The sequence below is a fragment of the Misgurnus anguillicaudatus genome, chromosome 1 (assembly GCF_027580225.2).
Source record: "Misgurnus anguillicaudatus chromosome 1, ASM2758022v2, whole genome shotgun sequence".
NCBI classification, from domain to species: Eukaryota; Metazoa; Chordata; class Actinopteri; order Cypriniformes; family Cobitidae; genus Misgurnus; species Misgurnus anguillicaudatus.
In genome coordinates, this window is record NC_073337.2 from 27,768,247 (window position 1) to 27,789,042 (window position 20,796).

The 20,796-nt window shown below is 37.5% G+C and overlaps 1 protein-coding gene and 1 long non-coding RNA gene across 2 annotated transcripts in view; one reads left to right on the forward strand and one right to left on the reverse strand.

Moving 5' to 3' along the window:
• LOC141364967 (uncharacterized) overlaps positions 1 to 20,796 on the forward strand; it is a 224,146-nt gene that overhangs the window by 83,932 nt on the left and 119,418 nt on the right. The gene's annotated exons all lie outside the window — the stretch shown is intronic.
• The window catches only part of LOC129432124 (scavenger receptor cysteine-rich type 1 protein M130-like), a 30,964-nt gene that overhangs the window by 4,531 nt on the left and 5,637 nt on the right, over positions 1 to 20,796 (reverse strand). Inside the window, exons 8-12 of the mRNA XM_073870106.1 lie at positions 20,436 to 20,753; positions 19,974 to 20,276; positions 19,749 to 19,823; positions 19,298 to 19,612; positions 697 to 1,008 (exon numbers count right to left, since the gene is read on the reverse strand). Coding sequence (XP_073726207.1) covers positions 697 to 1,008; positions 19,298 to 19,612; positions 19,749 to 19,823; positions 19,974 to 20,276; positions 20,436 to 20,753 — 1,323 coding nt within the window. The remainder of the gene's footprint in view (positions 1 to 696; positions 1,009 to 19,297; positions 19,613 to 19,748; positions 19,824 to 19,973; positions 20,277 to 20,435; positions 20,754 to 20,796) is intronic.

Sequence of the window (20,796 nt, forward strand, 5' to 3'; positions counted from 1 at the left end):
AATCATCCCAGAAATGTGATTAAATTTGTAGTTGTACAGTCTCGAAATAGCAAACAAGTGCAGTAAAAAAAAAAAAAAGGATGATCTTCTGTTGGGTTTAGGGTACGGCTATATTAATAGACATGAGCCTACCGAATTTCATCCATATACATAAAACGTAGTGAAATGGTTGGTTTCTTGGTTAAACTTTTATAGGATCAGAAGTAAATTTTCTCCACTTCTGACACATGTGCTTTTTATGAGTTTTCAAACACAATCAGGTTTCTAGTTTCAAATTAGACCTTTAAAAATACCTTTTATGCCTCTTCAGGTACAGGCACTCAACTTTGGAAAAAGCAAAAAAGTGTTTTTGTCAATTCTGAACCGTCACCACTGGAATGTAATGCAACATAAGTTGCTGAAGTCAACAGCTTTTACTAATAGACCAACCAAATAATGATGCTGCCATCTTTGTATGGTTACTTTTACTCTGTGTAATTCGGGTACAATTTTTAGGTGAAATTTGTAATTTTTTTATCTTCGTCTATAAAACAATGCATTACTCAGTTAAATGTCAAGCATGGCATTTCATATTTTGGCTTCTTCTTCATTTAAGAATATTTTTCTCCAGGAAAATAATTTGTAAAAACTGTGACAACTGTGACAAGTTGTATCAAAAGACCTTACATAACAGTTGTTAAATTTAGAGAAGTTTACCTGAGCAGATGACCCCAGCATCTTCATCATGATCACAGTCGCTAACACCCCATCCATTTGAACTACAGTTCATAAGTGTGGGCTCGGTTCCACTACAGTTCACATTATCCATCCAGATTGGTCCTGATCCTCCTCCAAAGTGAGACCAATATAGCACATCATCAGCCTCTCCACAGCCCACTTCTCTACACACCACTTCAGCATCTGTCAAATCCCAGTCATCTTGACACACTGTTCCCCATTGACCATCATAAAGAACCTCAACATTACCAGAACAACGACTGCTACCATTCACCAACCTCACATTCAAATCTGAATACATATGAAATACATTGAAAGAAATATAAAATACACTGATATTATTAATAACTGTTAAGTATTTTAATGTATAATTTTTTTATTGAGCTCAAGTGTGTACTTACCGGCAGTATTGGTCATTACTACAGAGGAGAGTAAAAAAAGTGTGAGACAGATCTCCATAATCCTCTACTGTACACACAGACTGATAGAGAATAATGAGAAGTTAGTGTAAGATTTCCACTGTTCCCTCTGAAGACACTGAAGACTGAAGATACTGAAATATTACAACCCCCTATACAGACAGAGAGGGGGGACCAATCACGCTCTCTGTTACCTTATTAGAAATAAGAAAGGAAATCATCAAACAACTTGAGAGACAAATCAGAAGAGATATTTTTGATTTTCTCCATATATATCAGCAGAACGTCAGCGCTGATGAACGACGCTCCTCCCTCCATGTTCAGAGGAGACAAACACCTGCAAGAGTGAAGATAAATTTACATCAAATAAATGAAACACTTCAGTATCTATTCAGCATCAAATCCTGTTGTGTGCAGATGTACAGGAAACTTTATGATCACTTCAAACACACTCATACACTTTAATATAAACATAAAAATAAATGCACTTCATATTCAGTTTTATTAAATGAAATGTATTGCACATTTAAACTAAACATTATGTGGTTAATTCAGCTTAAATTCTGTTTTTAAACAAACAAATAAGAAGAGAGTGCATATAGTATAAAAATTATATATAACTTATATTATCAGTATAAATAAATATCTGTTGCTAAATATATTAATATAACAATTGTCCTAAAAACACAACATTTCTACATTTAATGTATAATCAATTTAAAATGTCTACTGAATATAATATTTTCATTATACAGTACTTTCAATATTGGTATACTTCATTTATCCAATAGATGGCAGAACTGTCAATCAAATCATCAGTAAATGCTGTAATGTGTCTATGAAGCTCTTCACTGTTCTTTGTTCTCATTGTAAAAATAAAGTCTGATTTCACTGCACTTTTATTTTGAGGTAAAATTATTCTCACTAAACCCAACACTGACCTACAACACTCACAACCTTCCTCAGACTTTGTGTTTTAACTCAATTTCTTAAATCCAGATGAAAACGCAGGGGCTCACTTTACTATAATATTGGCACAACGCAAGAGGTGACAAATCTTACCCCAATCACCTCTGATCATCATTTCAATATCTTACCTGTTTGACTATTTGGTCAAACTGTCATCGACCTCTGAAATTGCCTGTGGCCTCGTGCCTCTGTCTTAATCACAGCCAGTCTGACAGAAAGCCATATCAGATATGTGATATTACTTTTATAACTTTTGCAACTGGTTTAATAACATTTATAAGTAACATACCGGTAAACCACAGTGTGAGATTGATTTATCTTCTACTGCCACCATGCGGTCATGACTAAAACAACAGTACACAACAATCCTCTGATCTCACACATGAACGCTATTTATTTTTTCAATTTTTTTCTGTGTTGAGCCTGTAATACTTATACACTGTAAATGTATATTTGCCTTTGTTGTTTATATACTTTTGTATTTAAAAAATTCTCACACATGAACGCGCTCCAAACATCACGCGCCGATCAAAAACCACTGTGTTTAAATAACTGTTTATTAAAACAAAATATAGGAAAATTTTGTGTTTGTGAAGCGAAGTCATTCATTGACATATATTTTGAATTTAAGACGCGATGAGTCAAATCGATGTTTAGTTTTGATTATTAATGCCTGAAGTCATTCTTACGTCATCATTAGTGGTCCTTCACTCTTCAGACGGCTCTGTTGTTGTTGTGGGAGCACAACTGAGGTAAATCTTACATGATTCTTTAAAAATGTAATTAAGCTGAACGTCTGATAAAAGTAAACATGTTTAAAGTGATGCTGCATATGAGGATTCATCATATAATGTTCAAAGATGTTTCTGATAGTTAAAGAGGGTGGGTAGACGATTGCTTGTTTTTGTGCTTCAAATACTAAAAACATTAATATCAGGTTATCAATGAATTAAACACACACAGCTGATAAACGAAACATCTGCGTTGTTCAATGTTTTTAACAGAAACGAGTGTATTTGAATCAGTTCTGCTTAAATCTCTAATATCTGTCTCATATTTCCTCTTGTAAAGATTTGCTTTACAAGACTAAGAGATAAAACATGAAAATGACAAACTACTTTACAAGAAAAGACGGATTTGTAACAGTCAACAGTTCAGTTAGAGGAGGAAAATCACAATCATCTGAAACATCTTTACATGAAAAGAAACGATTAGATGAAGAAGAAGAAGACGACGAGAGAAAGAAAAAGAGATGGAAAGAGAGAGCAGTGGATGAAGAGAAGAAACTCAAACACAACACCTGACATCTCTGCTGACCAAACTCATTCATGTCATGAAGCAGAAATCACAACACAATCTGAAAGTTCAGTCAGGACCACTTAAGAATACCAAATTATATAATATATTATATATTATAACAAATATCTGAATTTGGCCAAAGGCTGAGGAATCAAGGGGCTTGGTTGTCATACTGCACCTTTAAGATGCATCCTTTGCATGTATCCCCCAGCCTCGCATAACCAACATTTTAGTATGCTACAAATACAATAATTAAAAAGGGGTGCAATGGTTGTGAAAACTGAGATATTGGAGGTGAAGGGGAGGTGGTGGGTGAAATTGTCTGTGCGACAGAGTAGCTACAGAGCGTCTGATTGACTGCTTAAATACTGTTGATTAAAGCAGGTGAGAGTGATTAAGCAGCTGAGCGTCAGCTGGAGTAGTAAGCGATCAGTGTTCTGCCTGAACTACGCTTGAATTCCATTTAGTCACTCAAGCTATATTTCAGTCATGACCACTTAAGAATACCAAATTCTATAATATATTATATATTATAACAAATATCTGAATTTGGCCAAAGGCTGAGGAATCAAGGGGCTTTGTTGTCATACTGCACCTTTAAGATGCATCCTTTGCATGTATCCCCCAAACACAACAACGTAGTTGATTGCATAACTTCTAGAGACTGCTTGTCTCGGAGTACGCGGCTCCTGGCATGTTGGGTAGCATACCTCAAAAGGGAACGCGGTTCCCTGATATTCATCAGATTTGGAACAGGCAGGTTCAGAGGAGAGAAATAAAATGAAGGACAGCTGAGGCTGACATTAGTTAATCATTAATTAACGGACCCCCAACACAAGATAACGCGTGCAAGATGTTTCTTACATCTTGGCATTGTTGGAGACTTTTAACGTGACATTCACTCTTCTCAATGAGCAGCTACCGCTGCTTCTGTGGGCTCCACCCCCAACCCAAAGCATTCACAGGCGGTCTAGTCCTTGCGCAGCAGAGCAGAGTCTCTCTCCCAGTTGCAATCAGGGCAGGAGAAGTGGTTATCTATTCGCGTCCAGACGGCATAATCGTGCAATGCGGGAAGCCGGAGCAGGCGGATCCCGCGATGGCTTACATTAATGGCGAGATATAAATATAAAATGGTCTTTGAATAAAATGAATCACTGTACATAAAATAAATGTACTTGAGGGAGCTGAGCAGCAGCGCATTAGAACAGACAAACTGTACGGAGCTGACGCGTTATGGGCTATTTACCTACAAAACAACGTTTCCCATCATTTATCGGTGTATGTTTGAAACTGGACTGTTTGGCCATATAAACATGAACATACACACATTTCGTTTTATGAGAACATAAGCAGATAAACAAACGAGAAAACATTTCCAAGCATTCATGTGTCTTAAAATAACATTTTTGACAGTTCAGAGAGAAAGAGAAACGTGAAATAATGTAGTAGCCAGTGTAGTAAAAATGCAAATGTGACGTGATGACGTCACTGTTATGCAAATGACGCGATGACGTACTCTAGCGACATTTAGCGACTTCCAAGCAATCTTTAGCTACTTTCCATTGAAAATAGTTGGCAACACTGGTTTCTTATGCTTTACATGCTTGTTGAAGATGCGTAGAGCGACTGCCTTCGGGACGTTAAATCAAGTGTAAGACACGAAATGCTGTAAAACTATAACTGTCGAATTTTGAGGCAATCAATTAAAACAACATATATACACTGACACTGCAAGGTGACCTGAACGATTTTATATCGAAATGAATTGGAACGAATGACGGACATACTCCTTGCTTGTAGTCACATATTGGTCTAACGTTACTGACCTACTGCTGTAAATACATAAATGTAAATATGGTAAAACTGCTAAATATTGCATGAAATGCTGTTAATAGAACATCCTGCTATACTGTTGATAAGAAAGTTATTGTTTACAGTGACATAGCGATTTTAGACTATTTGAGCGACAAAGATACTAAAGTGAACTTTTCCAGTGCGCATACGTGCACAAACTCAAAGCTCACGCACTGAAAGCGCGTTCAAAGATCACGGAAACATAAGTTCTTTGGGCTTGACAGGAGATATACGCACAAATTATCTTAATACCTGTACGGAATGGATGTCTTCCGGCACTTCCACAAAGAGTATTGCAACATCTTCCGAATCCGAGCAAGCCATGGTAACGCCGGAAAGGGTAAGGAATAAAATTATATCAATCGCATGAGTACTGCTCAGTCTACAATCTGCTATGCAAATGTCTGTGCGACAGACTCTGTCTGTGCGACAGACTCGGTGAAATTGTCTGTGCGACAGAGTAGCTACAGAGCGTCTGATTGACTGCTTAAATACTGTTGATTAAAGCAGGTGAGAGTGATTAAGCAGCTGAGCGTCAGCTGGAGTAGTTAGCGATCAGTGTTCTGCCTGAACTACGCTTGAATTCCATTTAGTCACTCAAGCTATATATAAACCTCACAAAATTATGACTGTTTATTAAGTGTGCTTGCAAAAGCACACTTATTGTTCTTCTTAAGTTTTATTATTCTTATTATTAAGTGTGCTTGCAAAAGCACACTTATTGTTCTTCTTAAGTTTTATTATTCTTATTATTATTATTCCCGGGTAGATTTTTTGTGTCAGCTCTAGCGACCAGACCGTTTGACGCAGAGACACCGTTCAAACTTTAAAATGTTCGGGCAGTACCGGTGTAAGTTGCTTGAGAGGATGAAGTCACAGATCCATGTCGTTCGGCCGCCATATTGGAAAGAACACAAAACCTTAAAAAAGTTTCACAGGTCACAAATTTTGTCCAAACTTCATGAAATTCCACGTACGCGATCCTTGGACCGAGCCTCACAAAAGTTACTAGAAGGATTTTTGATTTTCGGAAGCGTTTGCGCGCCACAGCCCAAACTAAATGTGCGTCAACGCCGCCAAAACAGGAAGTAGTTCAAATCTCAATATGTCTGTAACATTTATTAACCAAAATTTTTATATGAACTCTTTACTCCAATGTGAAGATGCCCAAGATAAAAAAACATTGCAGTAACATGTCTATATTATGTTATTTTCACTTTAAAATGTCCAATTAAAACCTGTGTAAAAATAAAAAATGTCATTAGCCTTTACCAGTAGAGGGCAGCCTTTACGTTCAAACGTGTTTTTTAGACAGAATGTAAAGATAGCGGCAGCCATCTTTAGAAGCTAAGCTAACAGGCTATGGCTCCGTGGAAAAGTTTGAATAACAATGGCGGGATGTAGTTTTAATGTTAAAATGGCAAAATGGAATTTAAAAGAGCTGTGAGAGAATCGGCTGTTCCTTTAAGAGCCACAATACAGCGAAGAGCTGAGGAAGAGAAAGTAGAGAACCCCGGAGAAGAGGGACAGCCTCAGACTCTGCTGCGAGCCCGTGGAGGACTCAGTAACCTCGGCTGCCACCCAATCTTCGTATCGTATATGGACAGCGGAATCCTGGATACATATTTTTAAAATCCTAAAACTTCATCTTATTCACTATATAGTATGCGGTTTCGGACGCAGCCTGACTGTGTGAATACGGTATTAAAAAACGATATATATATTGAGCATTATTTGATACTAAATCCGATGGAATATTAATATTATACTTTTGTGTACAAAACTGCAAATGGATTTTATATTCTGAATGCTTGAATCAACGCAAGCTCTCTGGAGAACGTGCCGTTGCACATACAGGTAGGAATATGATTCAGACATATTTTAATCCCTTTCTTTTATTACAGAGATATATGGCATTACAAGTGTGGTGTATTGGGATAATAAGGGAATTTAATTCCCCTTTTCATCAATGTAATACATTGTAAACGTATTAGTTTGTAAAGACGCAATCCTCGCGCGTCAGTATCGCGTCCTCGCTCGCGTGATCTTTTGGCGTCGGCTCTATGACAGCTGCATGGTTTAAATGATTGTGAATTGACGCGAAAAAGTGTCATTTTACCTTAAATCATGCATGTGATGCCAAGTGTATTTAAACAGTCATGACTTTCAGAAATGTATGACACATTTAAAAACACAGCTTTTGCCAGAAGACTGCGTATATGCCATTTACATAATCTTCAGGTAAGAAGATACATATATCTAAATCGTATGCTTAGCTACTGTTGAACGGGAACACGATTGATTGCATTATGCTGTCAATCACTGAGGGAAATATTTTCTTTTATCATTAATTTCACAGTCTGGGTCGACAGAGGCGCGGGCGCCGCAAAATCTTTATTTTTCAATCACTCCGCAAAAAGACTTAGATAACTCTGCTGATTTTGGACTTACAGATATGATTTATACATCATTTAAAACGTTAAAGTGTCTAGTGTTTTTTCTGTCCACTCCCATTAAAAACAGAATGTTGTGCTTTTCGCAAAATTAAGAAAATAAACATAATGCGCGTTGTTCTCTCTCTTAGTGACGTCCTTTCAGAAACGTGTCAGAAAAATGAGCTGTAACTGAACGATTTGTTGTCAAAGAAACAAAAGATAAATGTCTACATAATGCTTGGAATGTCTGCTTTTAAATGGTGTAAGTGAAATCGAAAACAAATAATGTAATTCGTTGTTAACTGTATTAAAAGAGGGAGATGTACCGTCTCTCATGTTACGGCATTATTTATAAAGAGCCACGCCCCGCTCCATTGAAGAGAAGCACAGAGATCATCCATATTCATTAGTCAACGCCACAGTCAATGGAGACTCCGTCTCTGCAGCCATTCAGTGTTGAGTTTTAATCCGAGTGCTGAAAACATCACATCTACTTGTTTACTCGGGACTGTAACTACAGTTATCTCCAGACGCGAATGTTTTCTCTGTGCTTGCTCATACAGCAAAGGCTCAAATATTATGCGAGTCATCGTTCTCACAAAAGAATGCAATTTAAACGAGTAAGTTAATCGGCCATCGCTCACAGCCCAGCACCTGCACCACTGTATGCGTATCGCGCTGACAAACATACACCTGATTTTACTGCCCTGATGAAATCTAAAAGTATAATTTCTCTGATTAGAAGCTAGCCTAATGTTTGCCAGTTATTAAGATGGCGGTTGTAGTTTAAATAAAGGGTTGTGAAATAATAAGCTTTGACAAAAAACTGCATAAAACAATTTTATGTTCCATATTATAAACTTTTGGTTATGTGTACTTAAGTGAGTAGATATGGCTCTTATTTACACCTTTAAATGTAGAATAAAGCTTACTCGGGTATCTTACAATGCACTGTTGTTATGCAGTTTTAAAATACAAAATACAAACATGTCTGGATGTAGATAAAGCCTACTTGGTCATATTACAATGCACAAGTTTTGTTGTATGCAGTTTGAAAATACATGTTTGTAGAAAAAGTATATTGTACAATGCACTTATTTTGTTGTTATGCAGTTTCAAAATACAACATGAGTATGTTTAAATGTATATGTCGTCATCATCACTGATATATCTCTGGCCCTCATGACAAACTAATTGAATAGCCCTGTCGTAGACGCTCAACACACAATCATATTCATAAATAGTAAAGAAATGAAACGATATTAGGCTATCAGTGCTGCTGTCGCTCTTTCCTATTGCTTATTTTAAAAATGAGCTTATGATCAATAAAATGCAGCTTATATCTGCTGCTTTTTGTGACGTGAACTCTGGCCTACATTAAAGGTGCAGTGTGTAATTTTTAGAAGGATCTCTTGACAGAAATGCAAAATAATATACAAAACTATATTATCAGGGGTGTATAAAGACCTTTCATATGGCTCTTATATGGCCGTTATGTTTTTATTACTTTAGAATGAGATGTTTTTATCTACATACACAGAGGGTCCCCTTACATGGAAGTCGGCATTTTGTGCCACCATGTTTCTACAGTCTTAATGGACAAAATCATGACATGTTTGTCCTGTGGTGGCTACCGTAGCTCCTCTATGCATTTCAAAAGCGAGGGGTGAGCTGTGAACTGAGCTTTTGGTTGCAATTTGGAACCTCACCACTAGATGCCGCTAAAATTTACACACTGCACCTTTAAGTCTCATGTTTTTAAGATTATCTTAAGTACTAAAGGATTTTTGGTATATTATGTACAAAACTAGTGTGTGAAAATGGGGCACTTTAAAGGGATTGTTCACTCAAAAATTAAAATTATTTAAATTACAATTCTAAAAAAAATTTAATAAGAAAACACTGAGGGCTTGACATTAACTTTTTGAGGAACTTGTCCTTCGTTTTGGTGTTTCACTTGTCCATGCACAAAAGTCACTTGTCCGGGTAAAGTTTTATAATATAATGTATTTTTTGTGTTTTGCTAATCAGTGGCAGAGCAAGGGATTTTTCATAGAGGAGTCGGACAACTAATTTTTTCTCACACTTGTCCTACAAAAAATCCACTTGTCCCGGACAAGCGGACAAGCCTTAAAGGCGGAGTCCATGATGTTTAAAGCCAATGTTGATATTTGAAATCACCTAAACAAACACGCCCCTACCCCAATAGAATCTGGACCTTCTGTTGATAGACCCGCCCCACACATACGCAAACCGGCATTTGATTTGATTTTATTGGCTATAAGTGTGTTTTGGTAGTCGGCCCGTCTCCTTTTCCAACGCGTTTTTCAAACATCGTGGACTCCGCCTTTAATGTCGAACCCTGAACATGTGCAGCACAGCCGTTATAGTTGGTTCTAGGCTAGCTAGCTATCCCTGTATTTACATAAAATGGTCTGTGCTAAGCCCCGGATGTCCTTAAATGCTGGAAGCACCCCTGGTTACAAGCCTGTATACATTTGTGTGTGTGTGTGTGTGTGTGTGTGTGTGTCAGGAATGCTTTCACGTATTGAAACCAAACTTTGTACATGAACTTGGGACTCCAATGCGAGGATGCACAAGATAAAAAACATTCTAAAATTTTACATTTCACAAATCACGTTAGTGACCGCACCAGAGCAAGCACACTTTTGCGGTTCCTCCGGAAGTGCATTTTCTAGTTATTATTATTATTCCCGGGTAGATTTTTTGTGTCAGCTCTAGCGACCAGACCGTTTGACGCAGAGACACCGTTCAAACTTTAAAATGTTCGGGCAGTACCGGTGTAAGTTGCTTGAGAGGATGAAGTCACAGATCCATGTCGTTCGGCCGCCATATTGGAGAGAACACAAAACCTTAAAAAAGTTTCACAGGTCACAAATTTTGTCCAAACTTCACGAAATTCCACGTACACGATCCTTGGACCGAGCCTCACAAAAGTTACTAGAAGGATTTTTGATTTTCGGAAGCGTTTGCGCGCCACAGCCCAAACTAAATGTGCGTCAACGCCGCCAAAACAGGAAGTAGTTCAAATCTCAATATGTCTGTAACATTTATTAACCAAAATTTTTATATGAACTCTTTACTCCAATGTGAAGATGCCCAAGATAAAAAAACATTGCAGTAACATGTCTATATTATGTTATTTTCACTTTAAAATGTCCAATTAAAACCTGTGTAAAAATAAAAATGTCATTAGCCTGTACCAGTAGAGGGCAGCCTTTACGTTCAACCGTGTTTTTTAGACAGAATGTAAAGATAGCGGCAGCCATCTTTAGAAGCTAAGCTAACAGGCTATTGCTCCGTGGAAAAGTTTGAATAACAATGGCGGGACAGATTCCTGGATACATATTTTTAGAATCATAAACTTCATCTTATTCACTATACAGTATGCGGTTTCGGACGCAAAACTGCAAATGGACTTTATATTCTGAATGCTTGAATCAACGCGAGCTCTCTGGAGAACGTGCATTTTCACATACAGGTAGGAATTATATGATTCAGACATATTTTAATCCCTTTCTTTTATTTCAGTGATATATGGCACGACAAGTTTAATTCCCTTTTTCATCAATGTAATACATTGTAAACGTATTAGTTTTGCTCGCGTCAGTATCGCGTCCTCGCTCGCGTGATCGTTTGGCGTCGGCTCTATGACAGCTGCATGATTTAAATGATTGTGAATTGACGCGAAAAAGTGTCACTTTACCTTAAATCATGCATGTGATGCCAAGTGTATTTAAACAGTCATGACTTTCAGAAATGTATGACACATTTAACCCTTATGTGTTGTTGGGGCCATTTTTGGCCATTTTTGCAATTTTTTTTGTCTTAATTTGGCCACAACTTTCTCTGTGTTTCAGCAAATGGAATGATTTTTGGTGACAAATCTTATATTTACACATATTTTAAGAAAATGCTTTGAAATTTTTCAAAAACTCAACAATATACCGTGGGCAAATTTACTACCCTTACGTGTTGTTGGCGGCCAAAAAAGGCCACTAAATTAAACTGCTGTAAAAATTTATCGGATGAATTTCTCTTCACACTTTTTTTGCATAAATCTGCCAATCAACCTCAGTACCGATCAAAACTACCAAATGTTTGCAAAAATTCCATGATTTCAACTCTTTCATTGCCAAGTTTATAAGTAGTGTCACTGATTTGGGAAAAAAACACACACAAAATGACAGATTTTCAATATAAAAAGTGAATGTGGACTGGATTTTCTTTTACCTTTTTTACAGTCTTGGGCATGTCAAAGATTGGTAAAAACATTGGCTTTGATGCATTTTTAGTATTTGTGCAGCATCAGACCAAATTTTTTTCTCCCTCATTTATTGTTTATGGCCATTTTTCCCCATTGACCTCCACTATAACAACACTCCCTAAAAGCAGAGCCATGACACCTCACTACCATGCATTCTTGATTCTTTGTGATTGTACCTTTTGCAGGGAGGTAAAATTTGTTGTTTTTGCTGTTGGTCACCGTGTGGCGCCGTTGGCCCTTTGGTGGCCTGTGCGGGAAAGCAGAGCTTAAGTTCTGGATTGTACATTGAGTTATATGGACTATAACAGCATATTAGAGAGAGAGAGAGAGAGAGTTTGTGTGTGTGTGTGTGTGTGTGTGTGCGTGCGTGCATGCGTGCGTGTGCGTCTGTGTGAAAAAATCTGTAAAAAATCTTCTCTGCATCAGATTTATGAACAACATTTATTATGAACCAAAATGCAAAAACAACTTCAAATAAACTGAACAATGAAGCAAGAGTAGAAGATCGATGGAGAACTAAACAATCAAACTAATTTTTAGTGTGTATATGTGTACGTGTGTGTGTTCAGTCTTTTCAGCAGGACATGCAGCATATTACTTGGTGCTCTCTGCAAGTGTGTGTACCACAATGGATACAAGTGCTGACTGTTCTTTTTTTTGTTCTGTCCACCACTTGCATGTTCCCCTCTTCAGTCCTGAGCCGCTGGTGCCTGCTCGTGTCTGTGGATTTGTGTCTAGAGGGACAGCTACAGGAGACTAAATCCCTCTCACCAGTGCAGCACTAACTGGTGCGCGAGGGAGGTGCTCTCTCCTCAATACTAACACTAACCCTACACACACACACACACACACACACACACACACACACACACACACACACACACACACACACACACACACACACACACACACACACACAAACACACACAATGGTGTTTTAGTCCATGTAGCTCAATGTACAAGCCAGAAATCAAGCTCTGCCTTCCCGCACAGGCCACCAAAGGGTCAATGGTGCCACATGGCGATCAACAGCAAAAATGACAAATCCTACCTCCCTGCAAAAGGCACAACCACAAAGAACCAAGAACGCATGACAACAAGGCGTCATGGCTCCGCAATCAAAAAATGCCGCTACAATGGAAGTCAATGGGGAAAAAATGGCCACAAACAATAAATGAGGGAGAAAATTTTTTAATCTGATGCTGCACAAAAACCAAAAATGCATCAAAGCCAATGCCCCCACCAATCTTCAACATGCCCAAGACCGCAAAAAAGGCAAAAGAAAATCCAGTCCACATTCACTTTTTATATTGAAAATCAGTGATTTTGTGTTTTTTTCACCTCAAATCAGTGGCATCACTCATGAGCTTGGCAATTAAAGAGTTAAAATCATGAAATTTTTGGAAACATTTGGTAGTTTTGATCAGTTCTGAGGTTGATTAACAGATTCATGCAAAAAACTTGAAAAAAACATTAATCTGACCAATTTTCACAGCCATTCAACTCAGTGGCCATTCCCGGCCGCCAACAACACGAAAGGGCAGCGAACTGGAACAAGGCACAATGGTTAAAAACACAGCTTTTGCCAGAAGACTGCGTATATGCCATTTACATAATCTTCAGGTAAGAAGATACATATATCTAAATCGTATGCTTAGCTACTGTTGAACGGGAACACGATTGATTGCATTATGCTGTCAATCACTGAGGGAAATATTTTCTTTTATCATTAATTTCACAGTCTGGGTCGACAGAGGCGCGGGCGCCGCAAAATCTTTATTTTTCAATCACTCCGCAAAGAGACTTAGATAACTCTGCTGATTTTGGACTTACATATATGATTTATACATCATTTAAAACGTTAAAGTGTCTAGTATTGTTTCTGTCCACTCCCATTAAAAACAGAATGTTGTGCTTTTCGCAAATTAAGAAAATAAACATAATGCGCGTTTGTTCTCTCTCTTAGTGACGTCCTTTCAGAAACACGTCAGAAAAATGAGCTGTAACTTAACGAATTGTTTTCATAGAAACAAAAGATAAATGTCTACATAATGCTTGGAATGTCTGCTTTTAAATGGTGTAAGTGAAATCGAAAACAAATATTGTACTTCGTTGTTAACTGTATTAAAAGAGGGAGATGTACCGTCTCTCATGTTACGGCATTATTTATAAAGAGCCACGCCCCGCTCCATTGAAGAGAAGCACAGAGATCATCCATATTCATTAGTCAACGCCACAGTCAATGGAGACTCCGTCTCTGCAGCCATTCAGTGTTGAGTTTTAATCCGAGTGCTGAAAACATCACATCTACTTGTTTACTCGGGACTGTAACTACAGTTATCTCCAGACGCGAATGTTTTCTCTGTGCTTGCTCATACAGCAAAGGCTCAAATATTATGCGAGTCATCGTTCTCACAAAAGAATGCAATTTAAACGAGTAAGTTAATCGGCCATCGCTCACAGCCCAGCATCTGTCCTGCACCACTGTATGCGTATCCCGCTGACAAACATACACGTGATTTTACTGCTCTGATGAAATCTAAAAGTATAATTTCTCTTATTAGAAGCTAGCCTAATGTTTGCCAGTTATTAAGATGGCGGTTGTAGTTTAAATAAAGGGTTGTGAAATAATAAGCTTTGACAAAAAACTGCATAAAACAATTTTATGTTCCATATTATAAACTTTTGGTTATGTGTACTTAAGTGAGTAGATATGGCTCTTATTTACACCTTTAAATGTAGAATAAAGCTTACTCGGGTATCTTACAATGCACTTATGTTGTTATGCAGTTTTAAAATACAAAATACAAACATGTCTGGATGTAGATAAAGCCTACTTGGTCATATTACAATGCACAAGTTTTGTTGTATGCAGTTTGAAAATACATGTTTGTAGAAAAAGTATATTGTACAATGCACTTATTTTGTTGTTATGCAGTTTCAAAATACAACATGAGTATGTTTAAATGTATATGTCGTCATCATCACTGATATATCTCTGGCCCTCATGACAAACTAATTGAATAGCCCTGTCGTAGACGCTCAACACACAATCATATTCATAAATAGTAAAGAAATGAAACGATATTAGGCTATCAGTGCTGCTGTCGCTCTTTCCTATCGCTTATTTTAAAAATGAGCTTATGATCAATAAAATGCAGCTTATATCTGCTGCTTTTTGTGACGTGAACTCTGGCCTACATTAAAGGTGCAGTGTGTAATTTTTAGAAGGATCTCTTGACAGAAATGCAAAATAATATAAAAAACTATATTATCAGGGGTGTATAAAGACCTTTCATATGGCTCTTATATGGCCGTTATGTTTTTATTACTTTAGAATGAGATGTTTTTATCTACATACACAGAGGGTCCCCTTACATGGAAGTCGGCATTTTGTGCCACCATGTTTTTACAGTCTTAATGGACAAAATCATGACATGTTTGTCCTGTGGTGGCTACCGTAGCTTCTCTATGAATTTCAAAAGCGAGGGGTGAGCTGTGAACTGAGCTTTTGGTTGCAATTTGGAACCTCACCACTAGATGCCGCTAAAATTTACACACTGCACCTTTAAGTCTCATGTTTTTAAGATTATCTTAAGTACTAAAGGATTTTTGGTATATTATGTACAAAATTAGTGTGTGAAAATATGGCACTTTAAAGGGATTGTTCACTCAAAAATTAAAATTATTTAAATTACAATTCTAAAAAAAATGTAATAAGAAAACACTGAGGGCTTGACATTAACTTTTTGAGGAACTTGTCCTTCGGACAAGTAAATTTGTGTTTCACTTGTCCATGCACAAAAGTCACTTGTCCGGGTAAAGTTTTATAATATAATGTATTTTTTGTGTTTTGCTAATCAGTGGCAGAGCAAGGGATTTTTCATAGAGGAGTCGGACAACTAATTTTTTCTTACACTTGTACTACAAATGTCGAACCCTGAACATGTGCAGCACAGCCGTTATAGTTGGTTCTAGGCTAGCTAGCTATCCCTGTATTTACATAAAATGGTCTGTGCTAAGCCCCGGATGTCCTTAAATGCTGGAAGCACCCCTGGTTACAAGCCTGTATACATTTCTGTGTGTGTGTGTGTGTGTGTGTGTGTGTGTGTGTGTGTGTGTGTGTGTGTGTGTGTGTGTGTGTGTGTGTCAGGAATGCTTTCACGTATTGAAACCAAACTTTGTACATGAACTTGGGACTCCAATGCGAGGATGCACAAGATAAAAAACATTCTAAAATTTTACATTTCACAAATCACGTTAGTGACCGCACCAGAGCAAGCACACTTTTGCGGTTCCTCCGGAAGTGCATTTTCTAGTTATCATCTGTTTTTCATTTGTATTATTTTAAAATTGTATTTTATTGTTGTGTAGCTTTATTGAATGAACACACAGAAGATAATGAGAAGATAAAGGAGGAGCTGAGAGGATAAAGAGAGGTGAGGAGAGAAGAAACTGACCATAATAACATCCAGTAGATGTGTGATATAACAAAGATATTACATTATAACAACACGCAGACAGATTCATCACACAACTGCACAGAAATACACATGTTATTAAGATGAAGTTGTGTTATTTGTGTTCTGTAGTTTCCTCAATCCTTTAATTTTATGATTAATCTTTAATATCAGACACAAATCACTGATGTTTGATTTATTTTACCTGCAGGAATTCAAGACAAAACTCCAAGAAGAGTGAACTCGAGCTCAATCTACAGATGAATCTGTTACTGCAAAAGATCCAAACTCAACACAAATCATTCAATAACAGTAAGACTCAAAACCCTCAGCTTTAAATTGTTTAAAACATTGTGATGTTGAAATGCACCTTCACACAAGAAACTGTGCTGTTTAGAAGACCGTTTAAATAAAACCACATTTATATACAGTATGATGCTCTCTGATATTTTATTTATACTCTTGTCCAACCAGACATAAAAATAAAGGACATTTGTAACTTCTCTATAAAAGCAAAGCATGTTATATTCAATAAAAAGGATTTGAGATATCAATTAAACATTAGGCACTGTAGCTTTAGTAGCAAAATTTGATAACTTATATGAAGCTGTAATATGATTTCATGACATGAGACAGTGGGTGTGGATATTGAGTCACACAGTCCCTCCCACTTTGTTTGGCTCCTCCCCCACATCATCATAATCTGTTGTGTAAAACAAAAGCACATTCATAGTCTTTTATTAATTGTATGAAGATTTTAAACTGAACTATTAAAATAGATAATATATAAAGTTAAAATATATTATAATATCTTTAAATGAGATCTAGAGGTTAATAATCTACCTAACAGGTTTGTCGCATCTTCACTGTCATTCTTCACATCATCATACTCCTCCTGAACTCTCTCTGATGAAGTCACATGACAAACAACTCATATTGTGATTTGTAATACATCATGTCTCATGTCATAGACACATTTCTCTTTCTGACACTAACTGATAACAGCTGATAAAGTCACAATTAATGCTATAATAGACATACATAAGAAACTTAGATGTACTGCTTGATAAATATACACTTCTGTGTAACTCACCTATTACACCTTGAAAGTTCTGTCCAATGACGATGACATCATCATAACTCTCTGTTGTGTTCACATACATAAGAGATAAACAACAAATCCCATCAGAATGACAAAGAGCCAGTAAACCTACATTATATCTGTACTGAGCGTCACTTTAAATAGATGTTACGTTACAAAAACAGCCTAGAAATGAAGTAAAATCACCTTTTTGAAGATCAGAGTTTTGTCCTGTGGTGATGACATCATCATACTTCTCAAGTGTGTCTTCTACAAATATAACATGAGACACACATCATCACACCCATAGAGATATAAAGTATTTTCTCTTCATGTACAGATCTTATATTTCATCTTAATACAGAATAACAGAAGTGCACCTGTCTCACTGTCTGCTTTTAGTCCATCAGTGATGACATCATCATAGTATTCTGCTGGGACTTTATTCACCATCTCTTCTACATCAACACAAAACATGTTTGAAAACAAAATACAAAATATCTGTTTATACATTATGACACCATTAAGTCTGATCAGTCAATAAAGTCACAAACCTTTCAGGTCACTGCCATTGGAGACATCATCATAATATTCAATATTGTAGTATTTTGCTATAAAGACACTCAGAAACTTTAGTATTGTGAATTGTAATGTGTATATTTGTCAAGGATTATCAAATAATTTGTCTTAATTTGAGTCAAAACCTAAATATTAACGTTCAGTCCTCTTACCTGAGAGAAGCTCATCAGCATCTTCATATCCAGAATGCTGTTCTTCAGAGATGAGACTCCCTGTTAAAGTGAAGCAGAAGAGTCAGAAACATGTTGATCATTACAAACAACCTCAACATCACAGAGCACAAGAATATCACATCAACCTATTTTATCTAGATTTATATTAAAACATTATTTAGACATTAAAAATATAAGTTAACTTCATTCTGCAAACACACACCTGTATCCTGACATGAACTCATCTCTCACCGGATTCAAGACAAACAGACAGGAAGAAGCGCACACACACCTGCATATAAACTTACAAGCATATGAACCCCCCTCCCCATTAACCTACAAAAATAATCACACACACACACACACACACACACACACACACACACACACACACCTGCAGCTCTGTGGAGGAATTGTGTGGTTTGAAGCCGGAGGTTTAACAGGACTAATAATAGACGAACATCATCTCAACTCACAAACATCAGACTGACTTTAATATTTCTACATCTGATTTGATTGAATAAGACAGAAGTCTCACCTCTCTGAGTGAAGTGTTTGTGTGTGTTTGTGTGTCTGTGATCAATCTCTTCATAAACTGCTTCAGTCTGAGTCCTGTGTCTCCTCTTAGAGAGAGCTGTGAGTGTAGACACACAAACACAACACATGACTGATGATACACTGAACAAGACTGTAGTAAGATTGATGTTGATGTAGTTCAATATGTCAGATGTGTACTTGTATGTGATGTGTGTATCTCTGTACCTCTCCTCATCTCTCTGTTGTGTTGAATCAGTATCAGCAGCGGCACTAAGAGCAGTAAGAGCAAAACTCCCAGTACAATCACAACCACTGGAGGATTGAAGAGAGGAGGAGTTTGTGGAGGAGTCACTGATCTCCTGTTTGTCTGAGAAACTGAAGGAGAAGCTGATGTTGTTGTTGTTGTGGCAGGAGTTGTATACACTGACGAGTCTGTAAAATAAAACACATATATTAAGGAAACTGCTGAAATGATAATGAATTGATCTCTCAGTGTCTTCTTCTCACCTGCACAGATGAGTCTAACTTGTTCTTTGTGTGAGCAGTCAGTGTGATTTTTCAGGACATGAGGACAGTCCCACAGGTGAATCTCAGTCCCTCTGCACTCGACTCTGTTCATCCACACAACACCTTCACCAGCACCAAACGCTTCATTCCCATCAACACTCAATGCTGCTCCACAACCCAGCTGCCTGCAGACCACCTGAGCATCTCTGATGTCCCACAGATCATCACAGACTGAACCCCACACAGAGTTATGATAAACCTCCAGTCTCCCCGAACACAAACCCTTCCCTCCACTCAGTCTGAGAGGAAGATGATCTACATCACGCACATCAAACAACATTTACATCAACACACTGAAACACAAACTGGAGTTTAAATGTGGAATACCTGTAGAAAGAATATATATTTTATAATATAATTGGAAAAAAATGTAGTCCTCGTATTAACATACTTGAACATTGTCTCCGATGTGGAGATGGTGAGTTAGAACATGTCAGATGAGTCTGAGGATCTTCATGAATCACATCTGAAAATATAACATGATAAAATTCATTCATCCCAGAATTTAAAGAATAACATTAATGAAATCTCACACTGCCGTATCATATAGCATTTATACATTACACAAGGCAACAATTACAAACATGACCACAGGGCAGTTAAAATGTTATCTTACCAGAGCAAGTGATATGAGCCACCTCATTTTTACTACAGAAATTCTGTCCCCAGGGTGAAGTCGGACACTGCCACAGATTTAAGTCGTGTGGTCGACATTCAACATTATCCAACCAGTTATGAGCTGATGGCACTCTTGATGTTGAATAAGACAGCTGGCCAGATCTTCCACAGTTAAGCTCTTGACAGATCAGATTTGCTGTGTCACTTTCCATCTGATTGTTGCAAACATTACCCCAAGATCCATTGTATAAAACCTCCACATTCCCTTCACAGCCTTCAGTTAACCTGAGCTCTTTAAACTCTAGATTGAAAAGACAACTTATATTAAGTCACAATCTGGTACTTTAAATGTAACATCTAAATACCCAAATTTGTGTGTTAAAGAAACACTCAAAAACATAATAAACATTACAAAAAACATTTAACCACAAGGATTAAAGCACTGCAGGTTATTGTTTACCTGAGCACATGACTCCTACATCCTCCTTGTGTTTACAGTCATGATCTCCCCAGACCCGTGAAGAGCAGCTCCACAGTGACGTCTCATTCCCCTCACAGTTCACATCATCCAGCCATATGGGTCCAGAACCAGAACCAAACCAGACTGGTACTGGCTGATTACTGAGAGCCACTCCACACTGCAGCTGTCTGCACACCACATGAGCATCTTTAATATCCCAGAAGTCATCACACACTGTACCCCATGAGCCTTTGTGAAAAACCTCCAGCCTTCCTGCACAATCTCCACCTGAACCCACCAACCTGATGGACCGCTGACCTGAGATCAGATACACAGAGTTAACAAAAGACTTTGTAAACCA